The 23,977-nt window shown below is 40.0% G+C and overlaps 1 protein-coding gene across 3 annotated transcripts in view; it reads right to left on the bottom strand.

The window, feature by feature from the left end:
* Positions 1 to 18: 18 nt before the first annotated feature.
* Positions 19 to 23,977, bottom strand: part of LOC116774059 (inverted formin-2) — a 36,516-nt gene continuing 12,557 nt past the window's right edge. For all 3 annotated transcript variants that reach the window (XM_032666688.2, XM_061523836.1, XM_061523837.1), the window contains exons 3-24: positions 10,103 to 10,211; positions 9,760 to 9,840; positions 9,511 to 9,670; positions 9,398 to 9,431; positions 8,423 to 8,561; positions 8,063 to 8,242; positions 7,781 to 7,901; positions 7,315 to 7,532; positions 7,142 to 7,246; positions 6,897 to 7,057; positions 6,624 to 6,812; positions 6,346 to 6,472; positions 5,804 to 5,956; positions 5,312 to 5,503; positions 5,044 to 5,166; positions 4,814 to 4,961; positions 4,495 to 4,620; positions 4,163 to 4,294; positions 3,796 to 3,913; positions 2,950 to 3,107; positions 2,046 to 2,168; positions 19 to 1,924 (exon numbers count right to left, since the gene is read on the bottom strand). In XM_032666688.2, coding sequence (XP_032522579.2) covers positions 534 to 1,924; positions 2,046 to 2,168; positions 2,950 to 3,107; positions 3,796 to 3,913; positions 4,163 to 4,294; positions 4,495 to 4,620; positions 4,814 to 4,961; positions 5,044 to 5,166; positions 5,312 to 5,503; positions 5,804 to 5,956; positions 6,346 to 6,472; positions 6,624 to 6,812; positions 6,897 to 7,057; positions 7,142 to 7,246; positions 7,315 to 7,532; positions 7,781 to 7,901; positions 8,063 to 8,242; positions 8,423 to 8,561; positions 9,398 to 9,431; positions 9,511 to 9,670; positions 9,760 to 9,840; positions 10,103 to 10,204 — 4,281 coding nt within the window. In that variant the 5' untranslated portion in view covers positions 10,205 to 10,211 and the 3' untranslated portion in view covers positions 19 to 533. The remainder of the gene's footprint in view (positions 1,925 to 2,045; positions 2,169 to 2,949; positions 3,108 to 3,795; positions 3,914 to 4,162; positions 4,295 to 4,494; positions 4,621 to 4,813; positions 4,962 to 5,043; positions 5,167 to 5,311; positions 5,504 to 5,803; positions 5,957 to 6,345; positions 6,473 to 6,623; positions 6,813 to 6,896; positions 7,058 to 7,141; positions 7,247 to 7,314; positions 7,533 to 7,780; positions 7,902 to 8,062; positions 8,243 to 8,422; positions 8,562 to 9,397; positions 9,432 to 9,510; positions 9,671 to 9,759; positions 9,841 to 10,102; positions 10,212 to 23,977) is intronic.

Genomic DNA, 23,977 nt, shown 5'->3' with positions numbered 1-23,977 from the left:
AAATAAAAGATCGTTACGTCGAATATAAATTTAATGTATATTTTAGTAAAAATAAACATTTATAATAATATCGGTTAAGAATTATATCTAGGGAGCCGGGGCTGTGACGTCACAGGACGCTGCAGCTACGATAACGCTATATAAAAATCAGATCTCGTGTTACTGATGATGGAGGGCTTCCAGGAATACTGTTCAGAGTGAGGTTACAGGAGACGCGGAGAGAACAGGACGGAAAGATTCGCGTTGACTCGTGAGGGAGCGGCGGACCGGGATTAATGAGATTTTTTTAATAAAAAAATATGAAAAATCACCGATCACAGCGCACGCCGCCCCGTACCCGTAACATGCGTGTGAGAGATACCGGAATCCTCTTTACAAATAAAAGCGCGCCGTCCGTAGGGCGGGCGGGCGGCGCGCGATATATATATTCACTTTACGTTAATGCCGACAGATCTACGGTAAGACTTATCATAAAGCTCAGTCGGTCGGTCCGCGCGGCGCCTGAAGGTTCCAACAGATCGACATCCACCAGTTCACTTGGCGCTCGTCTTCGCCGCGGACCCTCGGACCTTGGAGGCCTGCGTGGGCCTCATGAAGCCGGACGTCTTGTCGGCCTTGGGCCTGGAGGTGCCGATGGAGCTGCCGCTGGACGAGGACCGGGAGGCCGGTACCCTGGGCGCCGGTTTGGGGATCGGCTTGGGGACGGGTTTGATGGTGGGCGCTCGCTTGACGGTCGCCACGGACGCCGAGCTGTTCAAGGAACTCCGGGAGCTCCTCAGAGACGCCCTGGACGCGGAGCGCTCTACCCGCAGAGAGGTCGGCCTCCGCGGGAGACTTCGCCTGGGGTCGAGCGGCGTCCGCGGAGGCGGCCTCGTGTCTTTGGTAGCTATTTTCTTTGGGATTTCTGTGTTTTTCTTGGGAACGGGTGACTCGCAGTCGACCCCGCAGCCCGAGGACGCTCCCTGCGAGGCGCTCTCCGAGTTCAGACTCTGCGTCTCCTCGAAGCCCTCGTCGTTGAGTTCGTGTTCGCTTTTCACTTTCAAGATCCTCGGGGACGTTGTTCTGTCGTGAGTGCCGCTGCCGGTGGCCGCGGCGGGGGCAGGAGCGGGGGCTGTGGGCGTTACCTTGTCCGTTTTAGCGTTTAAAGACCTCCTGTAAGCGTTCCTGGACCACACGCCCGCGGGAGACTGCGTCGGAGACTTCAGCTCCCTGATAGCTTTCTGGACGTCTTCTTGGTTGATGGAGGTCTGCCGCCTCATTCTCGAGTACGGCACCCTGTCTTTGGCTGGCGTTTTGTCTTTGCTTTGGTTTTTCAATCGTTCCTGCCACCGCTTCAACCTGTTCTCTGTGTCGTCTCTGGTCTCCGAGGGTCTCGTGACCTCCTTCGTTTCTTCCGCCGGGTACGCGGCCTGTACTTCTAGTGTCGCAGGTCTTGTGACTTGTGTTTCCGTCACTAGCTCCAAGGCGCTCTTCTTCTCGTCTTCTGGGGAGCTGGTCTCCGTACTTCTCTTGTACCGCCTCGTTCTTCTCGCGGCTGAGAATCTGTCGAACTGTCCATCGCCCAGTATCTCCTGACAGAGGTCCTTCATCTCCGGGGACGCCTTATCGTTGGTATTGGTGTTGGATATCGCCGGTAGGAATCTTCTGCAGGGTTCTCTGTCAGGCGGCGGACTGAACATCTTCCTCTGTACGGGCGGGGTCTCTAAATTCTCCGAATCGACCTCCCCTCTACGTGAGTTGTCTGTCGGTACTGTATCCCTGGTGACGGTGATGTCCGGCAGCCTCCTCCTCTCCTCCGTGATGGCCACGAGTGGTTGTGACTCCATCTGCGGTCGTGACCTCTGTCTCCTCAGTCGCCGTATCTCCTCGTTCTCCTCCGTCTTTCTCCACGGTATCCTGTTCTCTATTGTTTTCGGCTGAACATCTGGCGATTTAAAGAAATAATGATAAGTCATCAGAAACTATTGCGGTAACTACAACTCGCCTGAGTGTGCGTGCCCGTGTACGGTGATGTGCGCATGAGTGTGTGTTTGAGTGTTACTGACCTTCGACGACCTCGATGGCCTTCACGAGGTCCGTGTCTGTGGGCACTTCCGGTCTCCAGCCCCTCTCTCCCGCCGCCGCGCCGCCGCCCTCCGTCAGCGTGTCCAGTGTACTGCGCTCGCTCTCTGAGGAGGAAGATTGCATTCATTTAATATTTATTAGCGGGAACTGGAGTGTCGCATGATTCAAATGATGCGAATATAATGAACCTTGCTGTTACATATCGGGTTGGTATTTTTTAATATTCTGTAAGAGCATGGAATCGTGAGAGTATCTTCTCAGCGACCTCAGTATCATTATCGCCGAACGAAGTCCAATGATCTCCTGGTGCACGCCACACAACAAGGAAGGAAAGCTCTCAGGATCAACGCTGAAGCTCTCACTGGACGTCCTTGAAGCTTTGGCTAACTTCTAGCCTGCTTGCCTTATCACCATGAACCTTACTACTACCCTTATTCTAATCTCTGTAATCCTTGTGTAATTGCTCATGGTCTCTTATTTGTCTGAGCTTCATATTAACACCCCGCCGGTATTGGTTGTTTTATTTACTCAGATGATAGATCAGTTGTTGACAGTCATCAACCTGAGTGACGAACAAACGAGTATACCTCTGGGCATGAGAGCCCCCGAGACAAGCGTGTGCATTCTTTGGGACGAGCAGTATTTTCATCCCTACTCCCACTTCAAAATGTTTCCCTAGAGAACACTGAACACCTTCAGTTTTAGGGTACTCAGGGATCCTCGACCTTTACTTTGGCCGGAACAGCTCTGGGTACTCGCGAAGAGTGAGTAGAAGATCGCTCTCTACGACTGACGTCTCAGACGACATTTCTGTGAACCATTAGGTGGAATGGTGTCCGGTCCGAGCACTATGCAGTTGCTAATAAAAAAAATAATTGAAGTTACCGGAGTCGTTTTCCAAGGAGCGCCGATGCAGCACTCGGAGGGAGCGGGCCCGGGCCGGGGCCAAGGACGAGGCCGGGGCAGCCGCGCTCGGGGACGGCGCCCGGCGCTCCTCCTCGCTGTTCGCGCGAAGCCAGGACTCGATCTTCTGACGCCACTCCCTATAAATGGAAATATATGTAGTGATTATATGTTGTTACCCGGGTCTCGCCAAACTACAGACGGAAGGCATTCGACTGAAATTTCAATACACCAAGGGCACCAGACACAACATATATAGGCCGAAGAAAGTCAAATAGATTATTTAATAATATATATGACGATTTTGAAGTAGTTTTTTTTTTATGTCAAAGGGTGCACACGAGCAGTCGGCCTACCTAATGGAGGTAGCGCTGTCACCCATGGACATATGCAAAAAAAATATTGCGGATGCGTTGCCACCCTTATTTGGGGAAGAGGGAGAGGAATGGGTGGGAAAAAGGAAAGGGAAAGGAAAAAAGGCAAAGTTTAATTATAAAGAGTGCAATTACTGCCTTACAATTTATTGTTGATTATAATTCATTTCTTAGTATTAGTTTTATTAGGTTTTAATATCACAAAAATTACGAGCGAGTAAAGTGAGGACGGCGGCCGCACTACTGTCAGCCGCCAAGCGAACTGCACTCGCCAACCTATTGGCTCGTAATAGCTATTCATCTGATTAATCGACTGTGATTTTAAACAAAGTTGTAAAGAAATTGAGCAATAAGATATTGGACAGTACACGGGTGCTCCTATTGGAGTTCCGATCGTTACAACGCCCGTGATGGATATGAACAGCCAAGACGAAGCTCTTATATATATACTTACTTGGGTTTGGGGTTGTCCCCGGGGGTGGTGGAGGGTTGCGGGGTGGACGGGGGCGCACGCTCTCGGTCCGGAAGCTCCAGACGAGCGCGGACCGGAGCCCGCCGAGACCAGGAGCGATCTGCAAACAGAACACGGAGGCGTTGTTACACTGTCTGTTACTTGTCTGCACTGGGTATGGTGCGGGAAGCTTCTGAGACAAGTAATTCCTACGTTTAGCTCCATATGTTATTCAGCATCGGAAAATTAATTTTTGCATTGCAAGGACTACCACAATATTTGTTCAATATTTTGTTTTGTCGATAGTGAGTCCTTTCATTATTTCTCTCCCACATATTAGTTTGTACACTAATGGGAGGGAGAGTCTTACCGAGGCTTCCCCAGGCGCTTCTTTCCCTGTGGTCGTCGGCCGCGGGGGAGGCGTGGCGGAGGAACTCCATCAGCCCGTCCTCGTCCGGGGAGGCGCGGGAACGACGGCGGAGACTACCGGGTGGAGTCGCGTCTACGAGGAGAGCGGGGTTAGACAATATTCACCAACATGTTTCACGAGTGACTTCAACTTTGATAGATACATATATGTTATTTATCCATACGTAGAGTTCAATAGAAGAAAGGATATTAACAATAAAAAGGTAGCAATTTTACTATGTATGATAAAAATTACTGAATTTATTATGGAATACGTTAACAACGTGGACATACCGGGGGACGGGGATGGTTCGTGGGGTTTTCTTAGCGACCGTCTGCCGAGACCGTTCCTGATGTCCAGCAGCAGAGAATCCATCAGGGACTCGCTCTCCGACACAGGAGTACTGCACACACTGCCGCCTGGAAGACAACACCAGCCATGGACACCATCGACAGTACGAGCATGTGCTTGTACTAGCGATGTACAGACACACCCTTGACGAAGACCACAGTTGTGTACGATTCATATATAGTGTACATTTTTCAAGACACAGCTGTGGACTAAAATATTTCTATCATATATATCATATCATAACGTAACAGGTCAATGTACCTAAGTCGTTGTTCCCCAGCACGTCCCCGGTCTTCTTCTGCATCTTGTTCCTGTTCCTGTTCCTGGCCGCCGCTTGTTGTTCCAGCGTTCGCCGTCTCTCGTTGTCTGCGACGGCCGAACGGAACTTGGTGCAGAATAATACGAACGTCTGGAGAAAAAATAGTATGATAAGTTTAGAAGGTTGAAACAGTTCACTTCCGCTGTAATGTAGATGATGTGTGATGATATACCTTGAAGCACTCTTCCAGTTTAAAGGACACCGGATCCTCACAGAAGAACTCCGCGAGCTGTTTCCTCATCCCCTCCACTTCCTCCATATCCTTTTTCAGGGCTGCCACCTCGCGTTCCGCTACCTGATGACGGATATATAGTATGATGATAAAGTTCTGGTCCAAGATTACACTAACAGTCCCATGGCGTTCAAGTTAGTAAAAAAATATACGATTGTAACATATGATATAAGTTAGGACAGTCAATGGTAGGCATCGTTCCTCTAACCTGGAGGAAATCCCCCGACTGGAGGCGGATGTCTTCGCTGGTGTGATGCAGATCTCTCTTCAAGGTGTGGATCCTGTTGGCGAGGGTGTGTATTTCGTTGTGCAGCTGTTCCACGCTGGCCTTCGAGGCCTCCTCCAGCACTCGTATGTCATCCGCGAAGTGCACCAGCTCCTTGTTCTTCCGTTCAGCTTGCTGTGATCAGTTCATGTAACGGTTCAATATCCAATGAAACTAATAGCGTGAGTCCAATACAGTGATTATAATTATTTCCCTGAACACTACTTCTGCTTCTGTCACATTTGGATTACAAAAGCTATATATAAGTTATCGCGCAACATTCCTTGACAGTTATTTCTGGGCTATTTTTTTCAAATCACGTCCTATGATTGCTAACAATAATGAATCTACTTCAATAGCAGTCGCTGTCTATCCGTGTTGTTGTTCATTATGCAATGCCAGTATCTCCGGCCCATGTACAGTGGCCCATCTCACCATGGCAACGTAGTGCATCAGATTCATCCCCGGTTTGTTGGCGCGGATGTCGGTGAGCTTCTGTAGCGAGGACAGCTTGACCCCGGCTGCTCCGCCCGCGTACCCTCCAGCGTTCAGGAAGTTACCCGCCACCAGCAGGATGTATAGCACCTCCTGATGGAAAGTCGGGTTAATACAATTTATCACAGTAAGGATACCTTAGTTTGGTAGGATGGTTACAGTCAACACGTACATATATACAAATATGTATATATGTTTGAACTGATTTACAGGAGTAAAATGCAAAATATAGGTACGAACAGGATCCTAACCTAGAACTTCCTATATAATATATAGTTAACGCCTTGGAAAGTGTGCTATGAGCCTTTTCCAATATAATGTAAAAAATCTGGTGATTTCTGTTACTGAGTTTGTAAGTAAACATTTCCTTCATTATCTCATCATGATTTCATTAAATGTTGATGCTTTTAAGTTTAATATACCAATATCTGCCAGCAACTTCTACATAGTCCATATTGTAGTGTTTTGTATATCCTCGGTACCTGTATGGCTCTCGAGGACATGAGGTCATCTCCCGCCACCAGGAGCGCGTTGACCGCTGTCTCCAGTGCGCCTGCGGTGGACGACCACTCCTCCTTCAGCAGGAGAGCCTCCACGCGAACACGGTAGCTGATGACAGAAAACAAACAACCGCTCAGCAACAACATGTTTGGGGAGAGGTTTGCCGGTTCATAGATGGGCAATGAAAGTGTTTAGGATGGATGGATACAATCATGAGTATTATAGACAAGTCATGAATGAAATAAGATATGTTTCTGACTTGGGCAGCTGGATGAGTTGAAGGAGGAATTTCTCGGCGTTCCCGAGCTTGGTGACGTCACCGGAGAAGGATTTCAGCATCTCGCACTCGTCGATCTCGGGCAGTATCTTTAAGAGTCCGCGGAGTTTCTCTGCGCCGATGTCGTCGTGAGCTCCTTCACGGATCATTTGTATGATCTCCTCGTTGGAACTGAAAGTTACGTCGTGAACACAGTAGTGAAGCAGCGATCGAGCAGCGGATCGACTCGTGTGAGAGATTTTTCATGTAATGTACCTGCGGAACTGCTTCAAGAAAATGTTAACGTTGAGGCTGCGCTTCCCGTCGAGGAGTGTGATCTCCGAGGGTTCCTTGCGGGGCTTTCGTTCTCCTGAACTGTCGCAGACGGGACTGCGCCCGAGACGGGGGGACGAGCCTGCGGACCCTGGCGGCTGGAGCTGGAGAGTTAAAATTCTTCTCTCAGTCTAGAATATTATACATTTGGAATCCTATCAAGTATCACAATGAATATCATTATGGACCTGTTGACAAAACAGCCCCTCGATCTCAGTCCAGTCCAGCTCTGCTTTAGGCGAGTGTTTGTGACTCGACGCTACCAGCGACCAGATGTTGTTCTGGCCCACGATCTGAAAATAATTAATTATAAACCTCACCATGATCCACTAACTATGTCTTTGCAAAAAAATCTACTCACTTTGCTGTTGGGGATCTTGTTCCAGTTGATCGTCTTCATTTTCGTTTTCGGTAGAGGAGTCTCCTGCTGCGGCAGCTTCACGTCCACCACTGGCGGCGGAGGTGGGGTGGGGGTGGACGGCGCGGGAGGAGGAGGAGGGGGACCCGAGCGGGGAGGACCCGGCGGGGCAGGGGGAGCTGGGGGAGCGGGCGGTAAGGGAGGGAGGGGGGCGTGAGATCCTGTAGATGGGACGACGGTTATGAGAAATATAAATTCAATTTATGTCCATTCACTGTAGTTTCTAAGAACACCTCTTTAATCTAAATGGTCCAAGCTAACATTAAGATAGGAAGTACCTGCAGCTACCAATAACGAAAGTACGCAATGCTATTTCAACTAGCGTAAAGGTAGTTGAAATATCAACTAGCGTATCAACTAGCGTAAGGGTCTAAGTGAGTGGGTGTTATGATATGGCGGTACCACTAACCAGGTGGCGCGGGCGGAGCTGGCGGAGCTGGTGGTGCGGGTGGTGGTGACAGCGCTCGCTGGAGACTCTGCTTCCTCGCGGAGCCAGCCTCGCGGTGTTGACACGCGCACACCATTTTGGTCTGACAGATAAAGACGTTAGAATTATATGTTGCCAACCAAAGTGAGATGGAAATATAACATTTGAAAATCTTTTGTAACAAAGATAATTTTAAATGCATGTGTAACAGTCACAGTACGTATTTATTGGAGTACAATGTAGTTTTTGTGAATCTCCTCTCACCTGAACGCTCGGAGCTCGTAGTAGTTTAGCGGCATCTTCTCTCGTCTCCAGCAGGGTCGCCCGGTGTACGAGTGTCTCAGCCGTATCCCACACTATATCACTGACAGCTTCCTTAGGGTCTATTCGGAGTAAGTGTTGCAATATACTGAGGAACGGGATCTCTTGGGGGGTGTCTGATACCTGAATCAAACATCATACGTAAATGTGAGACCAACTGCATAGGTGAATGTATAATTCATTAGCACGAACAGGATTCGAACCGGCGCCTTCCGGGATGGAGGACCTTCGCTTAACTACAGTTAATTCGTGTATACACTTGTCATTTACTGTGGAAGCGTTCTCTGTGAGTACATCTCCTACCTGTTTGAGTATAGCGTAGAAGACGTCGAGGTGTGAGTTGAGATTGATTCCTCCAGGTCCGTGAGCCTCGTCACTCTCTCTCTGCTCCTCGAAGACGTCCAGCTGAACGCCGAGATTCGGATGAGAAGCAGCTTCGTGTCTGGATAACGATCGGAGTATGTTTGTCATGTACAACTAACATAATGACTTCTATAGTATATACTAAGCCTTAAATATTGGAAACCAGTCTCAAGGACGGCGCTATCAGTCGACTGCGCAGTGTCTAATGTCTAATGTTCTCCTGAATAATAATGTCATTTTGTAATCTTTTAAGAAGCAGAGTTATTAATCTATAGTACTGTAGGTATATATTTTCGTAAGAGGACGTTTACAGGAAATGATAAATGGATGAAGAATGTCGTTCCAAACAAATAATTATTCTAAGAAAATACAAATGACTATAAATGATAACAACTACTCCGTTCCGACATATAGTTTTTGCCCGCGTCTTATTTTTTCCACAATAAGTGTAACGTAATAGCCGATATGTTTTTTCTCCGTTCAAACGGTCGCGCCGCTCTGTTTTTGCTCATGATTATTCATCGCGGTCTCCAAATCGGGCGAGAGACAAATTCGCCCACTCGATGCCTTTTTAGTATTTCGCTTGCGGACTTTGTACCGGAAGTTGTAATTAATTCTATGTGTTGTAGTTTGTTACTGATGGTAATTAAACTTTATTGGGGCAAAAAAAAAATTGACATATTTTATCTTTTACTTACGTTATTATATCAAAACTTCGCAGCAATGAAAATAACAAAACATTAAAATAAATTGAAATGAACATTAATAATACATTATTTATGCGATATTGAATATTGTAAAGAGACTTAGTCACGAAGACAGGATCATATTATAAAAGGAAAAAATAGCTTTTTTTATAACAGTCTCAGGAGATACTTTATTATAAATGGGGTACATATTTGTTGAAATGATTACCTTAAACTGCTAAGCGTAGAGAGTAAACCGAGTCCTGGATAAGACAAAGAAAACAAATATTAAAACAGATGTAGTCAATAGTAACTGACTAACTCACTCGCTCGTAGACTCACCAATAAACTCATTCCTCACTCGTATCCTGTCCGGCAGCCGGGGGGCGGATATTATCAGACAGTTGACGAATGCCACGAGCGCTGTTTTGTAGTCGATGGTGGTAGCTTGTTTCAGTTCCTCTACCACCACGGACAGACGGTAGCGATCACCCTTCAGTGTCTAAAATGTTTCAAGGATTATAGTTTATGTGCAAGGGGTGTCACAACAAGCGAGTAATATTGTGTTCTGTTACAGCGAAGTTGTGTTACCTTGTATCTGTCGAGCGTGTCGACTGCCCTGGCGTATCCGTCGGCGTTGTACACACAGAGCGCTGATAGAAGTTCAAAGACCTAGAAGTTTGGGAAATTGAGAGAAAAATATTGCGAATTGTCGTAATATGGAGGAGGAGGGGCAGGAGGATCCTATAAGTTATTGGGTTGATCTCGTTTGACAATATAGAATGAAAACAAGGAATGTCGGAAGCCTACAATAGTCTAATATACTGATTTTTGTCCGTGACTTTATTCACGTTCTCCCCTTTATTGTTCTCAAGTTAAGTGCTGTGTGAGAAACATTCGTATTTATAATATTAGTCTGATCAGGGTAACTTACTTGTTTTTTCACAGCGGCTGTTGGCGTCATGAGCGCCGCCGCGAGTTTGCCGGCGTACTCCGCATGCTCTACGATGTAGTCGAGACCCACGCGGCTCTCCATACTTGCTCTGTTGACAACACAGAGTAAGTGTAACAAACTTATTATAGACTTACTCTAAACATTATTAATTTAAACCTCAAGGAGAGCTTTCGGTACAGATCTTCATTGGTTCATTCGTTAGTTAAATATCATGAATCTTGAAAAATATTTATTTTCATTCAAATCGTATATTTATACAGAGCCAGTTAAGTTTCCGAGTTGCCGAGGTAGTACATTTATTTTTATAATATTCAATACTATAATGGTATTCGTTCTAATCTGAAAGTAAATCCCTCAAGCCGCGGCGACGTCACGGAGCGCACAAAGGGCGCCGATACTTTGTATTCCTATCACTCTATCACCATAATAGAAAAAAGTGTAACTTTGTATTATAATGACACGGGACATTCAGTTGGAGTGACGCTCTGGTTCTAAACTACTTATAATATATTACACAAGCTTTGAACTAAATATGTAACCGGTATCATAATGATCACAGAAGACACCTAATACTTCATCATTGATTTATATGTAACACGATAGGATTGTTATGAACCAAGCGAATAGACGGCGAAGGTGACATGGAGATATCAATCCATATCTCAACACTAGCAACAGAGCCTCCCGTTAATGATCTTTAATGAATATAGTTGTTAACTGTAAGTTACATAGTGAATTTCTTAAATTTCATCCGCCAGAATCCGGGCGACCTTAGCGCCAATGCGATCAACATGCGCTCGAGAGATGCGGTACAAGGCAGAAGAGTACGACACTCAATATATGTCTACCATGGAAATGTTCGCTTTAAATGATGTTTTATTATAATGGTGTAGGATATATAATAATATCCAGAATGTGACAAGCGGAGGCGTCAGCGTGTGTGGAGTTCAATCAGAGATGAATCGTGCATATGTATTTGTTGTCAATTGACTATTGGCTAGTATGTTAAACTTGTACACACTAACAATTACTTGTAGAACATGTTTTATTTAAAACACATTCGCCATAAGCCTAAGTTTGCATCACAGCCCGTACCAACCCACGCGCTCCTTGAATGCCGACTCGAGGCGCACCGTTCTCAACTCGATAACATCGAAGTTGCCATAAAACAAATTTATTTAGTGCTTTTAATGTAATTACACGGACTTACATACATGTTCTGGACTCACTCTCACTCTCACTCCGTCTAATGCGTAAGGTGTAAGGTAATTGCAGTCACAGATGTAGATGATTCTAAGTGGAACGTGTGTATGTAGATGAATTATCGGAATCACTTGGCGTTGTTCTGAGAACCGACTGTTGATGTTGAGACCAGAAGCCACTCAGCGAATTGTCTGAACGATGATGTTTGAGAAGTAGTATCGATTAACAGATTTGTGAGAATATAATATATGATTCATTACATTAGCCATCTTATATATCATTATATTTTTTTGATATAGTTTATATATTGAAGTCCTAGTATAATACATATTAAGGCAATTTCAAGTTACAGCAGAATGTGTCTACAATCATGTTTCATGACTGTGAATTAGGCGAGAGGTATTTTAGGAAATGACCAAATTTACAATGGACATTGTGTATACACTACTTACTTACTTTAATATAAGTAAGGGTTGAATGTTGGTAACATTGATCGAGTATTTCAAAATACTCTATGTAATTGAAATCTATCGTATTGTCGATATTTCTGGCTGCTGGTGCGCTGCATCAATAAGTCGTCGGAGCTTTAGTCGTCTATGACTAAGAGATTTTTTCTCTCAAATAATAAAGAACCTTGTGCGTGTTCTCGTGACGATGTACAGGCGAAGGTTGATGGCAAATTAATTAAATAAGAATCAGTCGAGGTATTAATCACCACCTACGACTTACGAAGCACATTTTTTTTTATTTAAAAAAAAAAATCTTTGTTTTCACACAATAGTTGATGCGGACATGTTCATTAGTATGAAATATATGAAATAAATCAACATATTGTTCTTTTTTATTTCATTTTATAAGAAACGGTATACGAGTTAAAAATCAGAATTAATTTATCTAAAATATAATAAAGGTTATGATATAGTGTCGGGGATCGGTAAGTGTTTATAAATATTTGCGCTGAGATTTCTAGATTTTCCGACTAATTACAGTATTTAAGATATCAATACATCAGCTGTCGAGGTATTACCCCGGGGTATATTTACGCGGCTACAAATTACCCTTGATTGTTCAACCTTGGCACCATTACGCCAACACCGGCGTTTTACTTCACAATGCTGCTATTGGGATTTATAGAGAATCGTTTCAGGCACACACACACACATACACACAAAGCTACTTTATTATTATATTCAGTTTTGTACATAGCAATTACCGTGCGAATATACAAGTCCAATTTGTCCTTTACAAGTTAATTATCTCCGAAAAAATATAAATTTTATTTAAATTTAAAAGCGAGCATTATTATTTTTTAATTTACTAGCTCCTTCATATGTATTTTCTCACATTCTTATACAGAGTGACTAATGTATAATAAAATGTGCATATTTCCGTGTGTCTGTTTGTTACAACCATTTAAGGCGTTGTTTGAACGAGAATTTGATAATTTACATGCCACAGGGATCTACTTCAAGTTAGATTGTAAACGTCGAGATAAACACAGCTAACGTTATATATAGTTTACTCTGGTGTATTGTTATGAAAATAACATATTAAAGTTAAACAAAGTGACTGTGTGTATGTATGTTCCGTACTTTCGTGTGAACAGTATCGAGAACGGTTTTATATTAACCTAATTTGGTAATTAACTTATTAAATATGTATCATTTAAATGAAACTAGTATTATTCGGATATACTACGCGGAAGTAGTAATCCGAATAATACTAGTTTCATTTAAATGAATAAAACTCGCGAAAATCTTACATCTCAAATATGTATCACTTCACTCAATGCTGACAATGGTAAAATGGTAACTGGTAGGTACAATATGAAAATGCTGTGACCGCTCCGTTAAAACCGCTTGCTTGTTGAGATGTCTCCGTATAATGAATGATGTGTTATCTCATATCTGAGCTCTGAGCTTTACGATGATCTAAGCTCCGCGAGTGGTTCTCAGCGAGGCGCCAGCGCATTAGTAACACGTAAGACAGGCGTACATGCTTTGACTCAACTCACTGGCACAAGGTTTACGTGGGAGACACTTCTTCACGATAACACTTACATCCAAAATATTTCAAATATTATCATATATACTAAATATCACAATGAGACATTTTTGGGAGCCAAATAAATATGTTATTTTAATATTGAGAGTTTATTAAAGAGAAAATCTATTTCATTTGTAGAGACAGGACTTCGTTTATTGATTACAATCAAAAGTCGAAGATAAAATAATTGAATTTGGTTGACAAAGCTATATAAACTTAAATTACATATATTATTGTAAGTAAGCCTGATTATTTTAGTATATATTAAGGTTTGTATAACTAAAAATAAATACATTAGATGGAATAAATGAGCGTATTTAATAATACATGATTTAGATCTGTCATAACATTTATCTAAAGAGAAAATACATTAAACTATATAGCTATTTTATAAAATAAGTTAGAAACATCAAAGTCATTACAAAAATTATCAGAGGAGGCATTATTTTGAAGGATCGGATATCGTTACAGAAACATTTGCATTTCGCTTGACAGCTATAACATAACAAATCCAATCAGATGTACCTACATAAGTCGTACATTACACTACAGCACACGATAAAGACAACTCGTTTAAAACAGAACAACTTCATTAGTCGTGTAACAATAAAGGTTTTATTAAAATACTATTTATTTTAATCGAATTTTCGTTAAATGTTTGTGTTTCAACAGTATGCGTAATTGTTCAAAACGATATCGTGACATATTTTGGTGCGACCTCCGAACAAGGTCCTCCCAATTTGGTGAGGTCGCCTCGGGCGCCGCAGCCTCATGCCCTTACGACTCGCCCGAGGAACGATTTCATGCACTTCCTTACTTATCACTGTGAATGCTTTCGGAACTGACGCCTAATGACCTGTCCCTCCATACACCTCACATAACACATCTGTTTTATTCACAGATAAGTTATACGCTTCAAAAATATTTTCTTTTCCATACAAGGCTGTATTAGAACATGGTCCTAAATTATTTTTTTATTATATTATAAAATATTATCTTTAACATGAAGAGACAATTTTTAATACAAAAAGATATAAGTATGTGAGAGTTAATTTACCTTTGACATATATAAAATTAATTGGCGTGATGTAATAATATATATATACAGATTGACATATACTTTCATAATATGGTACGATTACTTTATCTGATTAAAAAATATATAATATAATTATCAGCGAGCCGTTCAGATGATGTCCAACAGTATTTTTTATAAAAAATTGTATTAAAACCTTCAAAGTAATTGCCAGCCTTACACGATCATGTCAATTTGTACAAATTGTAATGTCATGAGGTTTATTTTAAAGATACAATGATAGCTGGTACAGGTTTAATACATAACAGTTACAATAAATGAGAACTTATCTCTGATAGCCATGTTTGTCTGATCTCCAGCTAGCTCGATCATCTCACACCGCGTGTAACTCATCACCGTCCATAAGAACATGTAATCCTCAGATTCAGGGTCGATGAGGTCAAATCTAGGGATTAATAAACTCGGCTATCGGTTACAGATATCGGATGGCGGAGGAAAGAGCCAGTTGAAACAATTGAACCGATCGCGTGAAGAAAGGTAATGAGGATGGGATAGAGTGACCGCCTACCTTCCTCCGTCCTCGTTAGATGAAGATGTAAATGGGATGAATGGGAAATTGCGCATTACTGTTGACGGAGACGAGTTGATGAAATACGCCGGAGATCACCAGCTGTAGTTTAAATTAGGAACAGGGAAACATTTCTTATATGAGTACGCATTATATTTTACCAGAATCAATGAGTAAGATCTACTCCGATCAGAAGTGTTTCAATGCAAACGTGAGATCTAACTCCTGAACCGGTAACATCAAAGGTCTCAAGAAAGTCGCCTGATTGAGCAACAACCGGCCCCCAAGGCCTATGTCGTGTCTAGATAACCACACGTACAGGAACCTTTTCCTCTCTTAACTAACTTATTAACTTATATTATACACTTAGCCCGCGACGGCAGCTCCACTAAAATAATGACTGATTCACTAATTCCAATACAAATCTATACCGAGGCAGTGATTCATTAAGCGGCGGGGGTCACTAACGGTTACAGGCGGACAGGACCCCATTGTTTATTATATACAACGAGGACGAGGGCTGTGTGATGGGCCTAATAAACAAATTACCTAAATAAACATTACATATTAAACATATATATCCAGCGTGTCCTTCTAAGTAACACCGTTTGATTATCCGTTCAGTATAAACGAAGTCCTTTGTTTCTCTAAAGTGCTAATAAGCGCCAATTAACTCAACATCGCGCGTCAAACCGGTATGTTAATGAAGTAATTGCCTTGCAAAAATTCTAGTTAACATCCGATTTAATATGTATCGTACTTAATGTACTGCTTCGAGCATCGACTGTTGGCGAGTTTATATACTTGTTGGAGAGTTGATTTATTGATTGTTTTAATATAACTATAATATATACAACAGCTATCCTGTCAGAGACGTGTTTATGTTTTAAAATTATAATTAATTCATATTCGTATAGACTATTTTATATTGGCAAATGTTTATATGACAGCCTGGGTATAAAATATATCGTGAGTTTTTTTATATCATTATAGTTAATAATAATCGTACGGTGATCGTGAACCCTAGCAGTGAAGTGACCGGAAGTCGCTACTTGAATTAAGACGCGTGATGGTTACCGGACGTGATCCAACCGCTCGCCTTTATAAATCCGTCTCATTCATTCACTTTTTACTTTTTAACAGATTAATAATATTTAGCCTCTGCTACGGTTGACATTCATTCATTAGTACGGCGCTTCATAAGTTAAATATCAATAGACTCTAGCTTCAAAATGACGAAGATCCTGTCTCAAGATACTATCAGTGAAATTAATATATATATTTAAAATGTTCATCCAAAAATTCCCGAGCATTTTAATTTTTGTAACAAAATACTTAAATATTTCGAATGTGAAGGTCACGAGGACAGGTGAGATAAGCAGATCGGAGCATATGGTTCCTGAAACAAAGGATTTCTACCATCTAGATGGGCTCGGTGTAGGAAGTGTGGCGTTGCCGTCTATGGCGCACACCTTCTGTGGCGGGTCCTTGCGCGTGGCGGGAAATGCGCACATTGTCCTTTTATGTAGTAAATGGGTAAATCAATGTGAGGAGCGATCACGGCTGCGAGACGTGAGGTGTTCGTGAGTATGTACGTATGTGTCGCTGAACTATGTGAGAATACTTGTTTAATTCGCTTATATAATAACTAAGGAAGCTATGGAAGGTATTCGGCTTGTAGAACGGTCGAGATTATCCATAAACGGTCATTTGTATTGAGTGCAAGGACTTTATATAAAACAATATTATGGAACAAAAACAAAGAAGTTACTACGCGCAGTAGATACATTTTAATTTAAAAGATACATTTGCGACGTTTCATTATCACAGGTTCAGGACTATAAGTATGCTGGTGGGAAATGGTGACATCGCTGATGAACCTGCTGCAGCTCGGCTCCTAGTTTGAATTCAGGATGGATAAGGAAATTTAACACCATGAGTAGACCATCATCAGGGAATATAGGATGTAATGGATATATCGTTATCTGATGAATCATGAGAAGCGAGGAGTCACTGGTTCTGGAAACACGATTATGGTTATCAGTGTAAGGTGCGGTCACTTACTTTAAACTGAACTTTTGGAATGCAAATGAGTAAGGAGCTACACTGTGTTACATTGAAGTGACACGACATCGCTAACATAAAATTACGGAGATTAGTGCTCACAAACAATCCGACACTGTAGGAGCGTTAAGTAATAAGATGTTCATATATAATAAATACATGACAGACAATAAACGTTAATATATTATTTAAGAGAATTCAATAGTTCCAACGTAAAGAGGAATCTTCAATCTCATGAGACGTCTTATATCATGAAGATAAAATAAAGAGCTGGCTCTCTTACTACACTTAACAATCAAAAATGAGTGTAGGTACAGCAGACAGCTGAACAAAAATGTCTTTAACTCAGTCAATACTCATACATTACTTTTTCAGTTTTATATAAAGCTAAAATAATATTACATATAAGAGAACCCGTCAAATGTGGTGTTGAAGTAACTATAGTTAATGTTTAAACACTAATTATTTATTAATTACACGGCGACAACCAAGAGATATGCAAAACGCGACCTTCAGTTTTAGGAGGTCAAGAAAGTCGGTTCCTGAATGTTTGTACATCTAATTGCTGTGTAGTAGGTTAAACAACTAAAGACAACCATGGGAGGTTTGAACAATGTTCCTCTTAAATATTTGTACGTTAAACAGTGAGCGAACCCGTATTATAAAGTTTATAGTAGGTATGTGATTTTATTAATGTGAATATCCTCAGTCTTAGATGTATTGTTGAGAATACGGAAATGGTGTTGCGACCAAAAAACATATGGCAGATTGTCTCTTAACAGTTCTGATGTATGTGGGATTTCACGTAATACACGAGTAACATTTAAAACAGTCTAGTATGGAGCAGAGCCGCGTGAATTATATAGTTTTGGGAACCAGATCTAAGTATATATGCAATCATATGTCTGATTTATGACAGCGGTAGAGACAATAATTAATCTTAATGTTTGTAGTACAACGTTAGGAATTTTTATATAAGATTTATCGTACACACGAATAGGAAAAGTTTTTTTAAAACTATTACATTAACTACATATAATAAGTTTACCAAACGTTGCATCGTCACACTACGGACTGAGCGTTTACGGTTTACAATTCAAAGTCTCCGTTGAAAATATGTGCGAAGATTTATGAATGAAAAATTGTTAACGCTCCGTACGTTGTTAGACAATGCGGACTGGTGTTAAGGTTACTGTATTGATGTAAGTTTATTTTATTATTTAACAAACACAGAACGCTCGCGGCTCACGGACGACTATGGCCACGAGCTGCAACTGTTAGAGAACATACAATATTAATATAATGCTTGTGTTCCACGCCTCACCATAATATATTTAGTTTAATAACTGCTATAGCTTGCAATACACAGGATCATACAATAAGAGCTAACTGAACATGCCAATATGTCTTGTTAATGAACCCCTAATAAAAACACGACGTGTGTAGATTTTCCAAAGGTTTTGTGGAGGATGATATTACTTGCATCGCCTCGCTCTCTGTGTGACGCGTGTCGACCGGCTGTATAGATGTAGGTCACACTGTACACGGCCGCTCTTAATATATTAGTGAACAACTTATTGCGCTAGGTTTAAATTGATTAATAAATATAACTTTACACTATGACGCGAACCGTGGACTGGGAATTTGATATCGAGACAACGAGACGTTTCACGAAGTCTCAAAGGTTATATGTGATAAAGAAACTTACACAACTGTAAACAAATTTAGTGATGGAGTTCAATGACCGAGCTTTAATTCTTATCAGTAGAGATAACGGCCGAGATAGTCGGAGATCACGCAGCTTCCGTGAAAACATGAAGCAGTGTCACATGGAATACAACTTAGCCGTTTATGTAATTTTAATTGCTTGCAATAAACGTTGCGTGTAATTATTTATTAATATTTATATAAAAATATTAATTTACAATCCAAGGCTTGTGCCGTTCATTGTATATTAATATCCTACATTTTTAACAACCTGACTTATTATATATTAACATTAAATGTTTTATATGAAGCACACACGGGCAACAGAAGGCCGTTTTTATTGTCTGTGAGTTCATAATACAAAGGAATTGTTAGTTACTTGACACAAGCCTTAATGAAATATTGATTATTGGGTAACAAACACAACTACCACAACTTTGTTACGTTGGACTTTAAACGGAGCGTTTACAGTGTTTCATTGATATTACCATGTGCGAGGATTAATGCTGAAAAATCCGAAAACGTTATGTGTTTAGTGTGACATGCAGACTTGTGGTAATGGCTCAATAACATTAAACACAAACCTTGTTTGAGATGTGTTCACAATTCTTTAATACCAAAGACTGTGACGTGTCTACTGATGTGTCTTTCCTAGCAAATCTTATTAAAAACTTGATACAATTTGATGAAAATCACTACATTGAATGGTCTGTCAAACAAACAATCTATTTCTTTATTGATTGTGAGAAAATATAGGAATAAAATCATTATAGATAAAAGAATAATTACGATGTTTTTTTTATAATAATTAGTATTAAGACCTGTAGTTAAATAACATTAGGCCAGTCCACAGTGCACGCCACAACACCGCCTTATATGTTCAGTAGAAGCAATAAAGTTCTAATTATAATTAAATAACTCGGTCTATTGTGTTTGTATGTGTGTGTGTGCGTGTGCGTGTGTGACAAAGATGTATGTTGGTCTGTTGTTTATTAATGGGATGCGGAAAACTCCTCACAGGATTGTTATTCATCGTCTTATGGTTACGTGAAGACACCTGAAGAAATTTTATGTAAAATTATCAGGGCAGTATGGACACATTGTTTTTGTTAACTTAAACTATTAATTTTTAAGAACATTCGTATAATTGTTCTTGTATCAAAGCGAGCTGGTCTCATGATAACTCCATGGAGATGATATCCGGGCCTGGGGATCCTTACACCCGTAGCATCAGCCACCTGCCTCACTGCCTGAAGTATTTAACGTCGTGTACAAGCCATGTTAAGGTGAGGACACGTTATATACGTAACAGCACGACGGACGAACAGATTCATTTATACGACTTCCTGTTTGCTTTACAAGTGCTATTAATGTTACTTTGTGGCATGTTTTACGTTGTTATAATGACCATAATATACAGGTAATTACAATTGTTTTAACTAATTTAGGAATGCGATCTGTTTCTCCCTTCATGAGTTATTGATTAGTTGAAAATCAATCAGTTTTCATCTCGTATGTAGATTAAGAGGTTTATTTGAACCTAGAGCTCGATAATGAAAGCTATTACGTTTGATATAATATAATTATTTTTTTAAAATATTATCATACATGTTAATGTTTTGATTGCTTGTATGTCTGTATGTCTGTGTGTCATTCTATTGTATTCGAAACGTTAATATATTTCGGCTCCGAATATGAAGTACAATGATGATATCGTTCTATACGTCCACATGCGTCACGGACCTCGAACATTGTCCCTTAGTCGTATGTTTTATTGATTTCTTTATGAAGTTGTCTGTTCATAAATTAGTAAGCAGTGAGTGTGACCAGCTCTGTGTGCATGAGCTCTACGTCACTGGAAAAAAATATTTTCATTTATGTATATCATGTCCGAATTATTTCGACCTTTCTCACATTGAAAACGAAAACTAATGATTCTCGATTGTAGTGATATTGAATGACAAAACACTTGTATCTTAAGTAGGGCTGTGAAGATTTAAAATCGTCATGTTTAATCACGTTCACGAAGGTTTCACGTTCAAGGAATCCATCTCACCAGTGAATACTACACATTATCTTCGATTTCAACCATTAATAATCTTTTAAATCAATTAATCATATATTTTTAACACAAACGTCACCTCAATATCTAAGATAGTTTTCACAATCTCCATGGTACAGCGATGTTAAAATATTCCATGTATTTGCATAACTCAACCTCTTAGTGGGATTTCTACTATAGAAGTTGTGAAGCTTTCCTAACTCGGTAATTTATATGTGTAGTTTAAGTCCGCCGTAAGTTATAGCCGCGGCCTTGTCTTTACTAAATAATATTTATATCTAGAATTCCTATGGGATTCTTGAGGTAACAGAAACACGGCCCTTTGTATGGTTCTAAATTAAGATACTCTAATACAAGTACATTAAACGATGATATCGCTTCATTATTCGTAGGTCCAATGTTAGTTTTATACGGCGTGAGATATTTGCATAAACAATGCTAAGTGTCCACTTTCACTGACTGACTTACTGTAAGTAGTCTGCGTCTTTACCACTCAGTTTTTCATATATAAACATCGATGGACCTACTGTTTGCTGTGACTTTCGATTTTTGACATTATTTTGTGTTGACGTTAAAGCCTCAGGGGCAGAGTTCTTTCGATTGGCATTCTTTAACCCGTCAAGTCGACCTCGTGACCTTTGACAGTTGACGGTCATCACCGGTAAGTGATCATCAGCAGAAATATCAACAGCGACCGGAAATAGAAACTTAATAAACCAAATAAAATACAGTTGTCAAATGAAACTCAAATTAAATAACTGACTGACCCCGGCGCACCCCGTGGAATACAGATTGTAAATGATTGAGTGATTTCATTCGAATTAATAGTTATCGATGTTTTAGTGGGTTACAAGAAAGTATGCATCTCGAAATGTAACGGCGATGATTTATGTTAAGATGATATTCTCACGATGCTATCGAACACATCGAGAGAAACATGTTTACGACAAATACTCAATTGATGGAGTCGAAATGAGAAAACATTACCTCCCTTTACCGACACAGTCTTTCACAATAATGATCACGACCTTTATTCTATACTGTGGACATTAGATCGTGTTCCAATTAATCTCAATGAGAGGCCTGTCAATGCCCACCTCTACCGTCCGTGTCGCAAGTCTCGTGACCGGTGACCGGGCCTGCCATTCATCCCGGGGGATGACCCTGACCCCGACATATCATAATGAACGACAAACATCCCTTCTCTTGACTGTATTGAGATAATAAAACGACATGTTTTGGCATTATAGGGTTATGGTTAAGGCAAGTACTTTTGTAAAAGATATTCGTGAATTTTATCTATTTGAAAAAAATTGAATGGAAATGTTAGCTTTGTAAGAATTTAAACACTGAAGAGGTTAAGTTAAATTAACTTAATTGTAAAGACGTTTTCAGGTTGTCCAGATAGAAAATCTATTGATTAATGTATATATAGGTTTAACTATATGTAACAAAGATGGTCTGTATAGAAAATATTTCAAGATATTGAAAAATGATTCCTAACGACTAATTTATCTAAATAAGTAGGAAGATACTATACAACTATACATCAATAAGAATTAAAACTTATATGAGAAAATGAATATTCATATATTGATGATGTACTGTTTCGTAAACGAGCTGGTGACCATGAGAAGAATGAACGAGAGTTTAATCTAAATCTGACGAACAGTTCAATTTATAAATATGAAGGAAACAAAGCTAGCAGTTATGTTAGTTTACAGAGACACGTGGCGAAAGAAATGTAAACAGTGTCTGGGATAATTGGGAAATGGAGGAGAGTGGAATTTATAAGTTGAACTGATTTAAGAGAAAAAATGACAAAGATATGAAGATTAGCATTTAGTGTACACATACACATATATTAAATTATCAATAGCATTTTTAAGTTCACATTATAGAAAGTGTCCTCTGAAATGCCATTCATTAAATTAATTATATTTGAATGAAGTAACACGTTATAATGAGACCGCGTATCAATAAAACAATCTCTTTATAATGTAGAAACAAATGATTGTGAGACATTTATAGCGAATGTTATAACAATATTGTTATTGAAACACGATTTTTTATATTATAATACAATGGCTCTAACAAGTCACGCTAGTGTTATGAATGACTCTTATATTTATATTCTGATAAAACTAACTCTAATGTTTTGTGATAAATTAACTATTAAGATACGTAAGGTGACATTCATTAGCATTTATCAAACTTGATTCAGGATAACGTTTTATAAAACTGGGAATCGAACGTGTTTACTGCTATAAATTAATTCGGATAGTATTGTTTAAGTGTTAGTTAAAATTAAATATATATTACTTAAGAAGCAAGCACACCTTGAACTCTTAACAGGGAAATAAACATGCACTAAAGTAAAAAAAAATAACGTGTACAAGAATATTAGAATATATAATAATTGTAAAAATATAAAAAAAAATCTATTAATATACAATGTATGAATGATTGTTACAGACGAGGAAAACGTTGAGGTACTGATCGAAACGAGAATTCACAAAAACTTAGGTATTGCAATATTAGAAAAATAAGTTATATTTAGTAATGTTGTTTTGCTCCCTTTCCATATATAATAAATACCGTACCGTTTCCAAAGTGAGCGAAAACCGCACACTTCTACGATATGCCCCCAAAAGTGTACTATAAATACGCCTCACTATCAGGTCAACGACCCCTTAATATTCGATACTTACATTATGAAGTAGATACTAAATATTAATCGCCGACTGTATTTTCGTGGCCAATTACTAATATTACGTTTGTTACAATATCAAGCTGTGACCTCCTTCTGTTCCTCGTAATCTTAGTGGAGTAACTTCAACACTTCTAGGGATATTTTATAGACTTTAACACTTCTTTGAACATTTTACAAGATTTAATGTAATGTAAATTTTTTTAAAGATCTTTTTCACATACCTTCACAGCTCACACATTATCTAGTTTTGCCACCGAATTCCTACCTCTAGGAACTAGTGGTCTATTATTATTTAGATCTTAATTTATTTTAAATCACTTGAAATGTATTATATATTATATTATAGTGATTCATTCGTTCAATGAAATTCCGATCCATTCGTTTTCGTTCTCATGACCATCGTTTGTATATTATGAAAATATACATCCACAGATCACTAATAACTAACCCTATGT

Source organism: Danaus plexippus, chromosome 20 (assembly GCF_018135715.1).
Source record: "Danaus plexippus chromosome 20, MEX_DaPlex, whole genome shotgun sequence".
Taxonomy (NCBI): domain Eukaryota; kingdom Metazoa; phylum Arthropoda; class Insecta; order Lepidoptera; family Nymphalidae; genus Danaus; species Danaus plexippus.
This window is presented reverse-complemented; position numbering and strand designations above follow the sequence as displayed.